We start from the raw sequence: 14091 nt of genomic DNA, 5'->3' as shown, positions 1-14091 counted from the left end.
TTCTTCAGCCTCACAGAGCAGAGGGCACTTTGCTTTTCTGCAGGGCAAAAGGGCTCTGTGAGGAAAAAGCTGAATTCCTTAAAAACCTCTCCCTTGTGCCCTGCAGGAATCCAGAGCATTAAGAGTAAGAATCTATATAGCGCAGAAATGGGGAAAAAACTGTACACTTTGCTCAGCCTTCTGTTCTGCTCATGTGGACTCATACATTTGAGTTGAGCCGTATTTGAGTTGCCTTACTGAGGGCCAAGGTGAAGAGCCACAGTACTTCAAATTAATATGTGAAGTGTCCCCCAACTAACTGCTCAAAAACATCTTTGTAAGATTCTTACAAAAAAATATTTTGATTGATAGAACTCCTCCATCCACCAAAACAAGAACTTATAACAATTAGTATATAAAATAGATTTTCGGAGCTTCTTTTCTGAACAAATAATGAAAAAAGATGAATCACCACATTATTATACAAACCAGTTTTATAACTTTCACATTTACAAATATACACGTTGCTCAGAAAAAGCCAGAGTTTTTCAGACAAGGGCAAAGAAAATAAATCAGATACAGATAATTCAAGAATATATTAACAGTAACAAAATCATTAATACATAAGGTAAAAATGAAAGTTTGCTCCAAGCCAGTGTTCATCCTTCTGTATTCATCTCAGTCCTTGATTTGAGGTGCCTCAGTGAAAGCTATTGCTGAATAAAAAAAAAAAATAGATGTATGCAATAATGACATAGACATGGCAATTTCTAAAAAGAGATGTCATCATACAGATACGGGAGCAGGGTGCTCATGAATACAGCCAGGACAGCAGTGCAGAGAATCATGAACAAACACATCGCATTCCACGCAAAATGCATTCTGGCACACTTTACATATGTAAACCTGTGTGGAAAAGACAGAAAAACAAGTCAAATGAGAAAGATTCATCACCATTACAGTACTACAGTAGGGCAACATTTGTTCCTTCAAGGCAGTGTAAATTGACTGTATTGCTAAAATCACAGAAACCCAATTGAATTAAAGTTTCTAACAGTGAGTATGCCCAAGGGGCTGAGCTTGAGTCCCTGTAGATGCTTCCAAATGGCTGAGTGGAAGCTTATTTACGAAACTCTCTAGGAAATCTCCTCCCACTCTTTTATAGACTTTGCACTGTAAGAGGCATGACTCTGTAACAGAGAACTCCAGTTAACCATGACATAAAATTCCACAAACAATCTTCTGGTCTTTAGCAGACCATACTAAAGGATCATCTACTTCTGACATCACTCAATGCAAATTCCAATGCAATTCAACATACTTACATTTTGATCTTTCATTTCTCCCTGGCAGCCTTGACAATACCTAAAAGCAAAATTGTGTATTTTAACTGAAAAAGAAGTGTCAAGATTGTGTCAAACAGTGTCTAAAAAGCATCTCATACGTCGTAACAATTTATGGCAATTATTTCAGCTATTCAACTGAACATACAGGACAACTGTTAATGGGAGCTAAAACCATTTCTTATTGCCAGAGGGGCCCAAAAATGCCCAGACTTTCAACAGTGTCTCCAGCAGCAGAGAAGCTGCTGCCAGTTATTTCTGTGACAACAAAAAAATAATTACAGGGTCCACACTTATTGTCACAAATATAATTTGCATACCGTTCCCCCTGATATTCTTCCAGAGGAACTTCCTGGAAGGCATCCAAAGGAAACAAGTGATGGTAAGACCGAGCCAGGTGAGGTGCAGACACTAATGTAAGACCTGCAAACAGAGATACCAAAAGTATTACAAGAGAGGACTTACTGAAAAGCTTGTCCTGTAAACAAAACAAGAAGGAAAAAAAAAAAAAATTAAATTTCTCAGTAGTTCAGAGCTTTTAAGAATTAAAAACCATAAAATTATTTGTTAGCTTCCATAATCCAAACCTATAACACTTTCCATAATTAAATCCAAATATGAATTGAAGTAAAAGCAAATTGCCCAAGTTTGTAACTCAGTCTTTAGAAGTACCTTTACAATGCACAGTTGCAAAGTCAGCAAGTTTTCCATCCTCATGCCATAAACAAAATGTAACAGCAGAAGAGTCTTCTGATTAAATCTAAATGCACAACTCCTCTTTGGCATCAACGGTTTTGCTGTTTGACATCATCAGTTACACTGGCGCCCAACTAGAAAGCTCTACTGCAACCTGCTGTAATGCTGCTGCAGACACACCACATCCCTGCTTCCACTAACACAGGTCTGCTGTTTTTGTCTGGGACAGAGTTAAATTTCTTCGTAACAGCTAGCATGGGACTATATTCTGGATTTGCGTAGGAAACAGTGTTGACAACACAAGGATACTTTAGCTATTGCTGAGCAGTGCTTACACAGAGCCAAGGCCTTTTCAGCTCTGCACACCACCCCACCAGCGAGCAGCCTGGGGGTGTGCAAGAAGTTGGGAGAGGACACAGCCGTTACAGCTGGCCCTAACTGACCAAAGAGATATTCCATACCATGTGACACCATGCTCAATGTACAAATCTGGAGGAAGAAGGAAGGAGGAAGACATTTGGAGTTATGGCATCTATTTTCTGAAGGAACTGTTGTTACATGTGATGGAACTCTGCTTTTCTGGAGATGGCTGCTGATGGGAAGTAGCGAATAAACCCCTCGCTTTGCTTGGCCTCTGCTTGGCTTTTGCTTTACTGATTAAACACCTTATCTCAACCCACAAATTTTCTCGCTTTTACCCTTCTGATTCTCTTACCCATCCCACCAGGGGGGAATGTGAGAGTGGCTGTGGGGTGCTCAGTTGCTGCCTGGGTTTAAATTGTGAAAAAAGGCAAGTGTTAGCTGGGGTATGGGCTGGCACAAACTTCTTCATTGCTCACTCACATGCAATGTAACCTTCTGAGCTCCTGTTCTGCTGACAGCTGCGGAGAATCTGTTGCTGATACGCAGGATTTCTCCAGTTACACTATTACCTTGCTGAAAACAAAACTCATGCTGATGTGAAAGTCTTGATGTGAAACTTGGACAAGGTGACACAAAACTAGAATTATTTATTTATCTTGCCAAATGCATGCATCTTGATAATACCTATCACATTTTAGTCATATTCCTGTAGAAGCTAACAGGACAGCTGTCACTCACACAATATTAGTACTATAAAAAATGCTAATCCTCCCTCCCACCTTCATTAAGGGGAGTGAAATTGCACAGTCCATTAACATTTGCAAGACCAAGGGGCTTTCATTTACCACACTAGAGCCTCTCATGTGTCACTGTTTAGACTACCCTAGGGTTAAACTTTGAAACCTTTCCCTCGCATCCTCCCGGAGGTGAGAGGGTACTTTTACTTCAAAGCACTCTATATTTACTTTTACTTCATAGCACTATACTTCATGGTCTTGCACTGAGGAATCTGAAACAGCAATATGCCTGTTAAACCAGGATTCTTGAGGAAATTACTACCATTCATATGTGAATCACCCTTCTTCACCGCTTTGCTTTAGGGCTTTTAGTTTATAACATTATACTAGGGAACATGATACAGCTTTACTGTTACAGGTATAGTCCTGGAAGTCCCTTGTATGAAGCTGATATCCTAGAACGCAGAAATGCAGGCTTCTTTAAGCAGAGCTGGCTTTTAATTCCTCAGTATAGCTGAATTTTTCTACCCTTTAAGTGTCTCACACTAACATGTAATTCATATGCTCACCTCTTCTGGCTACTCACCACAGATTTTGCATTCCACAGGAAGTTCACAGTATTTGGCTCTGCACTGGGGACAGAAATATCCACCCAGCGTAAGACCCGGCTCACTGCTGCTTTCTAATTGCCTAGGGGAGAGAGAGAGAATCTAAAATTGAAGAGATAACACCATAATACTCCGTAACTACAAATACTGCATAGTCCTCAAAATAAATAGTTTAAAAAGTATCAGTGTCTTCCATGCAACAATTCTGTGTGTATTGAATTGTCAGAAAACAACTGAAAAGGTGAAATATCAGTAAACAAATTTTCCCACAGAAACAGATTTATCTTTAGAGAATAACGTTATGAAAGATAACAGCATTAGTATTTCTATGGACACACACACAAATATTCTATATTGACTTCAAGATGCACAGTAGTACTTATTCTTTCAAACAGCAGACACTGTTTTCTTCTGAAACTCAGAGTCCCAAACTGTCCTTGGAAACTATGATTCCTTTCATTGAGAAGAGCACTGGTATGCTAATCAAACAAGACCTCTATTTTAAATTTTCCTTTAAAGTCACATTAGTGACAAAGAATACTTCATTCTGGATAATACCCTTCATTCTCATAATTATCTTTATAGCAATAAAAATATTTGAGTCAAGAAATGCAAGTAAAATAAGTAGTAATTACTTTAATACCCTGAAGAACCCTTGTGTTCTACTCACTGCACAACATCACTGAAAGCCACTTACTACCTTCAAAAAAATTTAAATTTTAAAAAGCACATTTACCAGAGGTAACTATGGGCACATACTGGATGTGCAAACAGGAATAAAATTTCTACTAAGAAGTCACACAACTTTACTTTTTTTCATTTTATTTTGCAATATATCCAATGTAAAGAATATTTTCTTATTATGACTAATTATCATTGAACTGTGATCAGCTTGTTGAATTCTAATCAACTCTACTTACGCCATGCTAAAGGATGGCTTTGCATCTTGATCGGATAGAGAAGCAATAGTATGCTGAGGGAAACCTGAAGAGAAAAACATCTCATATTACCAATTTTAAACGTGCAAGTAATCTTTCATTTTCTTACTTCAATGAAGAAGTTCAAAGATTATTACAAACATTAAGGCCTGTCTCTTTTTGTTTATTTGTTATTACAGGAGAAGTACCTCTTAACTAGGTATCAAATTCTTCATAAATGTCTCTACCTACAACCATCAACAAATCCCTCAACTGAAAAAAAAACATTTTCACAGACTTCACGTTAACTGAAGCTCGCTGGAAGGACAGCTAAAAAGAAAATTATGTGCAATGGCAGGAAAGCAGAAAGAGCACTACAAGAATGAACACTTAAACAATGGTTTCTGATGAAGGGGAAAATGTTTTTATATGCAGATACCAAGTGTACATTCACCTTCCAGGTGCAGCATATGACATATGGACTATAGCACTTCACAGGTTGTAACAGATATAATTCTTTCTACCACATATTTTTTACAGTGCATGTCAAGTGGGCAGTTGATTTGTCCAACTGCTTCTCAGGCTTTACCTTTAACAAGTAAATTTCTTCAGTGTATAAACATACACATAAAAATACATACATTCTTATTTGCAAAAACAGGTGGATGAAAATGAGAAATCAGTGCTCTAATTCATGGCACTCAGAGTTCCTATTCCGGTTTAACTCCAGTCTTAAATTTACTGAGAAATACATCAGGAGAAGAAAAGGTACCAAATCCATTTGTTGAAAGAACACAACTGTCCTCCTAAAAAACATATTCTACATGGCCCAACAGATAGCTCTTACAGGCAATTAAGCTTATAACAGTTCCCTTCTGCAGGAAGAAACAAAATAGTCTTTCACCCTTCATTTCTAAGTATTACATTTATAACAATTACTGTAAAAGCAATATCTCTCCACTTTATTGTTCCCAATTGCAGTTGACTAATTTGTCTTATTTGTTTCAATTCTTAACTTAATAGCTGACTACTCTGCAGGAACAACATCAAGAAAATGTATACCTATTTAGCAAAATAAAAGTTAAAATTTTAAAAAAGCAATTGTGCAATGTCTTTATTGTGCTTCTAACTATTTGTATAGATTTAACACAGAAGACACAAAGAAAGAAAAAGACAACATTCACAAATCTTGTGCTAACACTTAAACAAAACCATATCCTACCCATTCGAATAAGGGAGCACTCAGAATTTGAACTGGCAGGTGGAGGACTAACATGATGCATCAGCAGTTCCTTATAGTGACTTTCATCTAAAATAACGTGGTATGTTCCTGTCACAAAGAAAGAGATGCCTTACTCTCGGATTATAAACAGATTAAAAAAATACATATTCTCCAAATGACAAAAAAGAACTTACATTAACAAAAAAAAAAAATGCAGCCAACTCTGTTCCTAAATAACAGTCATGTTAATGCTACTGAAAATAACAAGCTTTAAAATTAATAACATCAGGATGTTTAATTAGATACGAAGGCCCATAGCTTTTTCTCCAACATTACACTGTAGTAATGATATTGTAAAAGTTACCACTGCAGAAATTGATATTAACATGTTGCATTAATTAAGTTCCACATCACATAGCTTTATATGTGGAACAATAGGTTTGAAAATGTATGTATTTCTTCTTTCTAGAGATGCAGCTACAAGCTGATATGTTCACTAAACACTTTGTATTTTGTAGATTTGGGAAACCTTTAAATTTTCTGCCAGCACAACAGAATATTCATCCTTAAATATAAAAATGCATTAAAGAATAAATGACAAATTAGTTATTTAAGTTCTATTTTAAAAACTACTGAACTTCAGATACATACCACCAGTTTCTCGGGCAAGGACTGTACAAACTCGAACTTCAGCACTTAGGCCGATGACAGACACTCTGATCTTAACCGCTTTTAAACACTTCAAAAGGAAAAAGAAAGCATGCCTAAATTCATAGGCTGAACAATAAAAATGTTCAAAGTTTTAAATGTAATTTAATTGGCAATGATGCTGCAACTGTCTGTTTTTAGTCTAATACCTTGGATATTCAATATAGTAGTCAAATTTATCTTCTGTACATACCTTAATTAGATCATAGATGTTGGCTGGATCACATGTCGTCAGACTGCTGAAGACTATCAAAACCTCTCTGCTTGTATGTCCTGGCATGTGCCTACAGAAAGTATACAGTTAATCTGCTTCTGTACACTAAGCTACTTATATATCTCAAAGTTTCCAAGAACTTTATGGTACTAAAATCAGAATATTATATTATATGAAGTTCCTTACAAATTATAGAAGACTATGGTAAGATCCTTCTCTGACCACCAGAATTTCACCTTCCAAAAGCCAAACCTTTCCAGTATCTAAAATACAGTATTTGATTGTGTAGTGGTTATCTGATTGTTTTCTCTAAAGCTTAAGTATCCCTGTACCTCATCTGTACTCTCATGGGTAAAATTCACCTTCAAACTAACAACACTGTGGTAAGGCTTCCTGACTTCTTAAACTAAAAATCTCTAATCACTTTATGGGTGTAAATCCATTACTTATAACTACTGCCTTTTAGTTCTTAATGGAAAACTCTCTTCCAACTAGTCATTCACATGACTTTTTTGACAACACTAACTACTAGCTTTGTTCTGTCCTTGTTTCTATCTATAACTATTTACTAAAACAGTCTTCCACAAATGCTTATTCCATCTCAACACCTGACATAGCAAAAATGTTTTTTTTATCCTACCCACAAATTTACCTTTCTAAAGTATGACAAAACTTCCCACCAGAGTATTGTGATTCAGTGCTGCTTCTTTTCCTGTTCTTTCATCATTATTAACCCCTAACTCTGCCCTTTCTCATACATTAGCTCTCTAGTAAAAAATAATTCCAAGGTCTTTCATCACCATATTCATACACAATATAAAATTATCTACTTAGTTTTAAAATATTTTTGCTTTTTATAAGAGCACACCGCTAAATAGGAGCATCTTGTGTTAGCAAATGAACTTCTGCACTACTAGTACTTTCAACTTCTTAACAGTTTGTATTGAAAGAGGATCTAAAGCCGCCTTTTAATGACGCAGGTCAGCATGACGCAAGATGCTATTTGTAAAAAAATAGTGTCTCTGCCCCTCCAAAAACTCACAATCAGCATCATGCTGATTACAGAAAATGAAAAACAACTCCATGTATATACTAACTTTAAAGTCTGCATGGCCAAGTTGAGGGCATTATATAGAGATGGCTCTCCACTGCAGGTCATATCTGCCGCTTTCTTCAGAGCAGTTATGTGCTTTTTTGAGTTACCTGTAAGTGAAGGGAAAAAACCAATTCAGCTGAAATAACAAGTTAAAAGAATTGAACTATTTAAAATATATATTAAATGAAGTGCACTTGTACAACAACAGTTTTCAAACTGTGACTTATAACTATATGTTTCTACTCAGAAATTGATCTCCTGATGAGAATGTTGAAAACAATAGAACAATTCGTCAACAGAAAGATATTTACTCAACAGGCACCTAATTGTCAGACTTTAAAAAGTGAAAAATAATAAAATCACTGTTGCATATCATTAAGTGCTTAATGTCAATGCGAAGTATCTCACAAAGTGTTTCAGCAGAAACAGAGTTTAGACTCCTCTATTATCCTCAAAGTACTGTTCGTGGATTCATTGATCCTCAAATTCCTTAATAAATTTGCTTCAGTTTTACTGGTGAATAAAGAGAAAAAAATAAGACTTCATTCTGAAGCCACACAGATTGCTAGTGACGGAAAGCAGGAACCAAAGAAACCTTAGTTCTTAACACCTGGTCATACCTCACAGAACACACAGTTGTCATAAAATGCAAAATTAAAAAACAGGGTGAGAAATTAACTATAGAGGAAACAAAACTTACTTTAGTTGCAATCTGGATAAGACTTGATTACAAACAAGCATGCAATGACAATTCTAGATCAAAACAGATCAATATAAAGACACTGGTTTCAGATAACTTACAATAACTTATCTTTTAAATCTCACTTTCAGCAGTGTCATCCAAGTAGACTACATCAATGCAACAGAATAAACCAGGTCTCCAATTAAAAAAAACAAACAATATACTACCTCCTTACCTGAAAGTTCTGTCATTTTTTCAGCTCTTTTACTCTTGGTTACAATTAAGCCAACCTGGAGAAGGGGAAAAAAAAAAAAAGGCAAAACTTTTATTAACAAGTCTAAAAATAAGTTGATTTACATATTTGCTACATTTTGCCTAATACTTCTTTATGGATTGGAATTACTTAGCTATACAAAAGTTCCTGTAACAACAGCAGTACAACACTATACATCACTTAACACACCTTTCTGTATCTCACGTACTTTTGCTACATGGTACAAAAATAAATCTTCTAAAATTCTAAATGACAGAAAAACAGTAACACAAGCAAGTCTTCCTACATTTAGGAAAAAGGAATAGATGGGTTCTTATTTTCATTATGCAGAAACAAGAGGAGGAAGGGATGGGAAGGAATACATCAATTGAAAATAGTTTACTTAGTAGTGTTAAAAATAAAACAAACTTTTAAAACAGTTTTCAATTACTTGTTTCTTGCATGGTTATACATACCTGACTGATAGGATTTTGGTCAAAGTACTCGTCAACAAAATATTCCAATAACTATAAAGAAAAGAAAAGACTGTTAAAAACTAAAATGGTTTTATTCCACATGCATTAACTAGGTGGTATTTGGAAAACATCCAGTATTATTTAAAAAAGGAAAGGAAAGGAAAGAGGAAAGGAAAGAGGAAAGGAAAGAGGAAAGGAAAGAGGAAAGGAAAGAGGAAAGGAAAGAGGAAAGGAAAGAGGAAAGGAAAGAGGAAAGGAAAGAGGAAAGGAAAGAGGAAAGGAAAGAGGAAAGGAAAGAGGAAAGGAAAGAGGAAAGGAAAGAGGAAAGGAAAGAGGAAAGGAAAGAGGAAAGGAAAGAGGAAAGGAAAGAGGAAAGGAAAGAGGAAAGGAAAGAGGAAAGGAAAGAGGAAAGGAAAGAGGAAAGGAAAGAGGAAAGGAAAGAGGAAAGGAAAGAGGAAAGGAAAGAGGAAAGGAAAGAGGAAAGGAAAGAGGAAAGGAAAGAGGAAAGGAAAGAGGAAAGGAAAGAGGAAAGGAAAGAGGAAAGGAAAGAGGAAAGGAAAGAGGAAAGGAAAGAGGAAAGGAAAGAGGAAAGGAAAGAGGAAAGGAAAGAGGAAAGGAAAGAGGAAAGGAAAGAGGAAAGGAAAGAGGAAAGGAAAGAGGAAAGGAAAGAGGAAAGGAAAGAGGAAAGGAAAGAGGAAAGGAAAGAGGAAAGGAAAGAGGAAAGGAAAGAGGAAAGGAAAGAGGAAAGGAAAGAGGAAAGGAAAGAGGAAAGGAAAGAGGAAAGGAAAGAGGAAAGGAAAGAGGAAAGGAAAGAGGAAAGGAAAGAGGAAAGGAAAGAGGAAAGGAAAGAGGAAAGGAAAGAGGAAAGGAAAGAGGAAAGGAAAGAGGAAAGGAAAAAGGAAAGGAAAAAGGAAAGGAAAAAGGAAAGGAAAAAGGAAAGGAAAAAGGAAAGGAAAAAGGAAAGGAAAGGAAAATAAAAGGGGGGGGAATGAGCCCTTCTCTACCACTGCAATGTAACCTCTAGAAACTAGCCACATCTTATTTTATTCACTTCATCTATTGATGTTCTACATTACTGTTGGTTCAAATGGAGTTATAAGATACACCAAAAAGCACTAATCCATACAAAATCATCAAAACCCTGCACTTCAATGCTTAATGTTATCAGGGAAGATCATATAGTACAAAATGTACAGTTCAAGTCCTCCACAGCCCGAAGCAGCAATGCAATTCAACTCCTGTCTAGCATCCACTCAAATCAGAATTAATCAAAACACAACTGTATAGAAAGAACAATTCTAGATGTGTAATGAAACCATCTATTCCCATCCCTCATTACTGGCAACAGTTTAGCTTAATTTGCACTTACTTTTCATAATGTGTCTTTCCACAGTATGTCCTTACAAAGTGTTTTTACTGTACAGAAGTACTCATGCAAGGCAAACTAACATCACACAGATTTTACTATTCAAAAAACAAAAAGGTACAGACTGGGAACAGAGACAAGGGAAAAAAAGCAGGGATGAGAGATGAGGCTATGCAAGTAAGCTAGTCACAGGAGACTGCCATTCTTTTAAACACAAAGTGGAACTGGCTTTCAGAGAAACCACGGATTAATAAGAGAAAACTTTTGAGTACAGAAATACCTTCAAAGTGCAAGTAAGTCTGTTCGGTTTTAAATCTTGATCCTCCATAGTTCTTGATCCATCAACAACCACATAAAGGTGACGCATCTGCATTATCACCATAAGTGATAGTCACAGAACAGGTATTTAAATGAACTGTTCATTACTCCATTGACTTAAAAAAGTAACTGCTTCCTCTCTCAAAAATTCTTAAACAGGAAAAATTCAGTACACTGAGCTATGCAATCAACCCCAACAGAAAAGTAATGCATTTCCCACTTTTCCTTCAAAATGCAAAAAAAATACTATCTCAAAAAATGCACACTATTCTTTTCCTTTCATGATAAGCTACAAAATATGCACAGTTTGCACCTGCATCTCTTCACCTGAAAAACTCAGGGTTGTATAAAGTAAGGTTGTTATTTACAACTCATCTAAATTATGGCCATTTTTCACATGAGGAAAAATCGACAGTGCAAGTGGGTGCGATCTGATACAGCAAATACGCCAAACCTCCACTTCTGAATACTCATGCTTTGCATCTCACACTGCCAATGAATAAAGAATGTTTTAAAAAAAAAAAAACAAAACAAAAGAAGTTGGCAGAAAATGCAAGCTTTGGTCTCAAGCACATTGCCAGATTAGGCACACCACCTCTATTCAAATAGTTTTGGACTCAGGACAGACAAGGGTTAAGACACTAACATACCATTCCAAGTCGAACTTGTCCATGGTGTTCATAGAGTCTAATAAAACAAAAAAGGATTTAAGTACGATGCAAATGAATTGATGGTTCCTAAAACAACAATCTCAAAGAAATCCAATACTAGACTTCTGGCAAATATGAAGCAATAACAATCCAGAGACACTATGTACACAGAAAAAAAGACAATTCAATCACAAACAGATCTCATGCCTCTCAGAAAACAAACAAAAACTGTTTCTTAATACCAGTTTAACGGAACTTTAGATTTTTATCCAAATTTGAATATTTTAACACAATCTGATACAAAACAAATCTAGATTTTACCTAGCAACGTTTCTGACAATTCCAAATAGGAATCGGATGCCATGATACCAAAACGCAGCTTCAAGCATGCCTTGTATAGTAAAAAAACGTCGGATGATTTTCTCGAAGCAGCACAGATTGCAAATGCAGCGTTTTGCACCATGTTGCATCAGGTGAAGACCGCAGCTTTTCAGCTAGCATACATCTGGGGTACTCGGCCTGTGTATGCTCAGTCTTCACATATACAAAAATACATTTTACTATATTTTCTAGCACAATTAACAAGTGGTAGGCAAGATGCATGCATCTGGAGCTCTGAAGGGATAAAGAACACAAAAACACAGGGCATTTCAAAGAGATAGACACAATTTCGAAGCAGTATATTTCATGATGGCAACATATTACAATTACAGAAAAATTTCCAAACGGTTTAACGAGTAATGAAGCGGCAATAACTTGAAAGTCCACACCCCACCCTTTCAAGCAGTAAGAGTTTTGTTCATGGGGCGGTGCTGTGGTTGCGGAGACGGAGGGTTTTCAGATTGGGTCTTCCTTTTTGAAGTGATATACACAGGTGTGCTGATGCACTTGCACAACCTACAGAACCCAGTTCCAGAACTATTAAGTCCTTAGAACTGATCAAACCAGAACTATTGGCAGGGTCGGGGCAACACATAATACCTTTTCCTCTTTGCCTTGAAGAGAATGTCCTCGATGGTCGCCTTCAGCGATCCGGACTCATCTTCTTTAAGAATCTCCCTACGCGAAACAGATTGTTATTGAGCAGAAGGGAGGTTTTTCTCGCCATTCACCAATGAGGTGAGGAGGGAAAAAGGAAAGAAAAGAGGAAAATCTACCATGTTCTCTCGTAGCCTCCCTCCCAGCGCTTGGTCCGCTCGGGCTCGTCATCCATCTCTGGTTCGTCTGTCGCTGCGAGAGCGCTGGCGGCCGCGCTCCTCACCACCGCGAAAGCCGCTTCCCCGGCCGCGGAGCGGCGACTCCCGCCGGAAGGGCAGCCCCGCCACGGAGCCGCTGGGGGGGACAAGGGGCTGTGAGGCGGGACCGCGCCGCCGCTGACCGGGACTGCGGAGAGACCCCGAACTGCGCTCCGCCCGCGCCGCCGCCAGGCCCGGCCGTCCCGCCGCGCCCGCCCGGAAATGCCCGCCCTCCGCCGCCTCGGTGCGCCGCACACCCCGCCCGGCTGCCGCCCGGGCCGCGGAGCGATGGTTCCGGGGCGGGCCTGCCGTGCTGTCGCAGCAGGGAGCGGGGCCAGGCCGGGAGCGCCGGGTTTGACTCGCCGAGGTGGCGCCCGCCCAGCGCCACACGGGCCCGGGGGCGAAGCGGAGCGGCCTCGGCGGCGCCTGTGGGCGGGGACCCTCGGCACTCGGAGCTGAGGAAAACATTGCTGCCGCTGCAGCCAAATACGGGATATTCTTCATAAACCCATCGAAATACTCCGATTATTAGCATTGGTAGCACAACAAAACTACGCAGCACATACATCGCTGGTGTGGCTGTGGAGCCGGCTGTAAGTTTCTGTCAGGTCAGCCTGGCCCTCACTCATCTCTGAGGGACCAGTCAGCAGGACTGAGGCACTACCTGGCATTTCTGTAATTAACTGGAGTAATTTCAATATTAACAGAAGAATCCATGAACCTGGAAAAAGACCATTATTTACATATGCTGTAGCACTGAATTTTAATGCATAATTATGCTCATCAATTACTTAATGACAATAACTGCCTGTTATCCAAGTAGCAAAACCACTGCGTTAACTCCGTTCTAGAATATGGAACCTGGAATTCATTAATTGCTGTGAAGTTTAAGGTGTATTTTCTGTCATTTTAATGTGCTCACGGGAGCAAACTGAGTAGTGGAGTACTAAAAGTTTTTGCAAACATGCAGAATAACCTCACCATACTCAGAAACACCTCTTTCAAGCTGGTTTCTTGTTTCACTGTGACAGATTTCTTTAGGTATTTATTTTACTAAACTACCACTACAAAGCTGTGAACAGTTAACTGGCAATGGCACTTAAAAAGTGGGTTTGGGTGATTCATATTCTACCGAGTGAGTATGCTAACTGCTCTGACCAAAAGAAATGTAGTATTTCACCAAATGTTGTGTATGTTCAATTTTTCAGATATCTTTAAATTTACTATT

General features: G+C 38.2%; 1 protein-coding gene across 2 annotated transcripts; it reads right to left on the bottom strand.

Moving 5' to 3' along the window:
• Positions 1 to 455: 455 nt before the first annotated feature.
• On the bottom strand, positions 456 to 13100 carry GTF2H2 (general transcription factor IIH subunit 2). 2 transcript variants are annotated; one of them, XM_005510538.3, is made up of 15 exons: positions 12786 to 13100; positions 12610 to 12687; positions 11629 to 11665; positions 10941 to 11027; positions 9295 to 9345; positions 8801 to 8855; positions 7885 to 7990; positions 6767 to 6857; positions 6517 to 6604; positions 5866 to 5973; positions 4647 to 4710; positions 3705 to 3808; positions 1643 to 1745; positions 1305 to 1344; positions 456 to 885 (listed from the first exon to the last, which is right to left on the bottom strand). In XM_005510538.3, the coding sequence occupies exons 1-15, from the start codon at positions 12839 to 12841 to the stop codon at positions 766 to 768; spliced, it is 1188 nt and encodes a 395-aa protein (XP_005510595.1). In that variant the 5' UTR covers positions 12842 to 13100; the 3' UTR covers positions 456 to 765. The 2 variants fall into 2 exon arrangements, with proteins under 2 accessions (XP_005510595.1, XP_064902315.1); XM_065046243.1 differs by lacking the exon at positions 1305 to 1344 and having other exon boundaries at positions 557 to 885; positions 12786 to 13061.
• Between the last annotated feature and the right edge of the window lie 991 nt (positions 13101 to 14091).

The sequence above is a fragment of the Columba livia genome, chromosome Z, assembly GCF_036013475.1.
Source record: "Columba livia isolate bColLiv1 breed racing homer chromosome Z, bColLiv1.pat.W.v2, whole genome shotgun sequence".
In the NCBI taxonomy this organism is placed as follows: domain Eukaryota; kingdom Metazoa; phylum Chordata; class Aves; order Columbiformes; family Columbidae; genus Columba; species Columba livia.
This window is presented reverse-complemented; position numbering and strand designations above follow the sequence as displayed.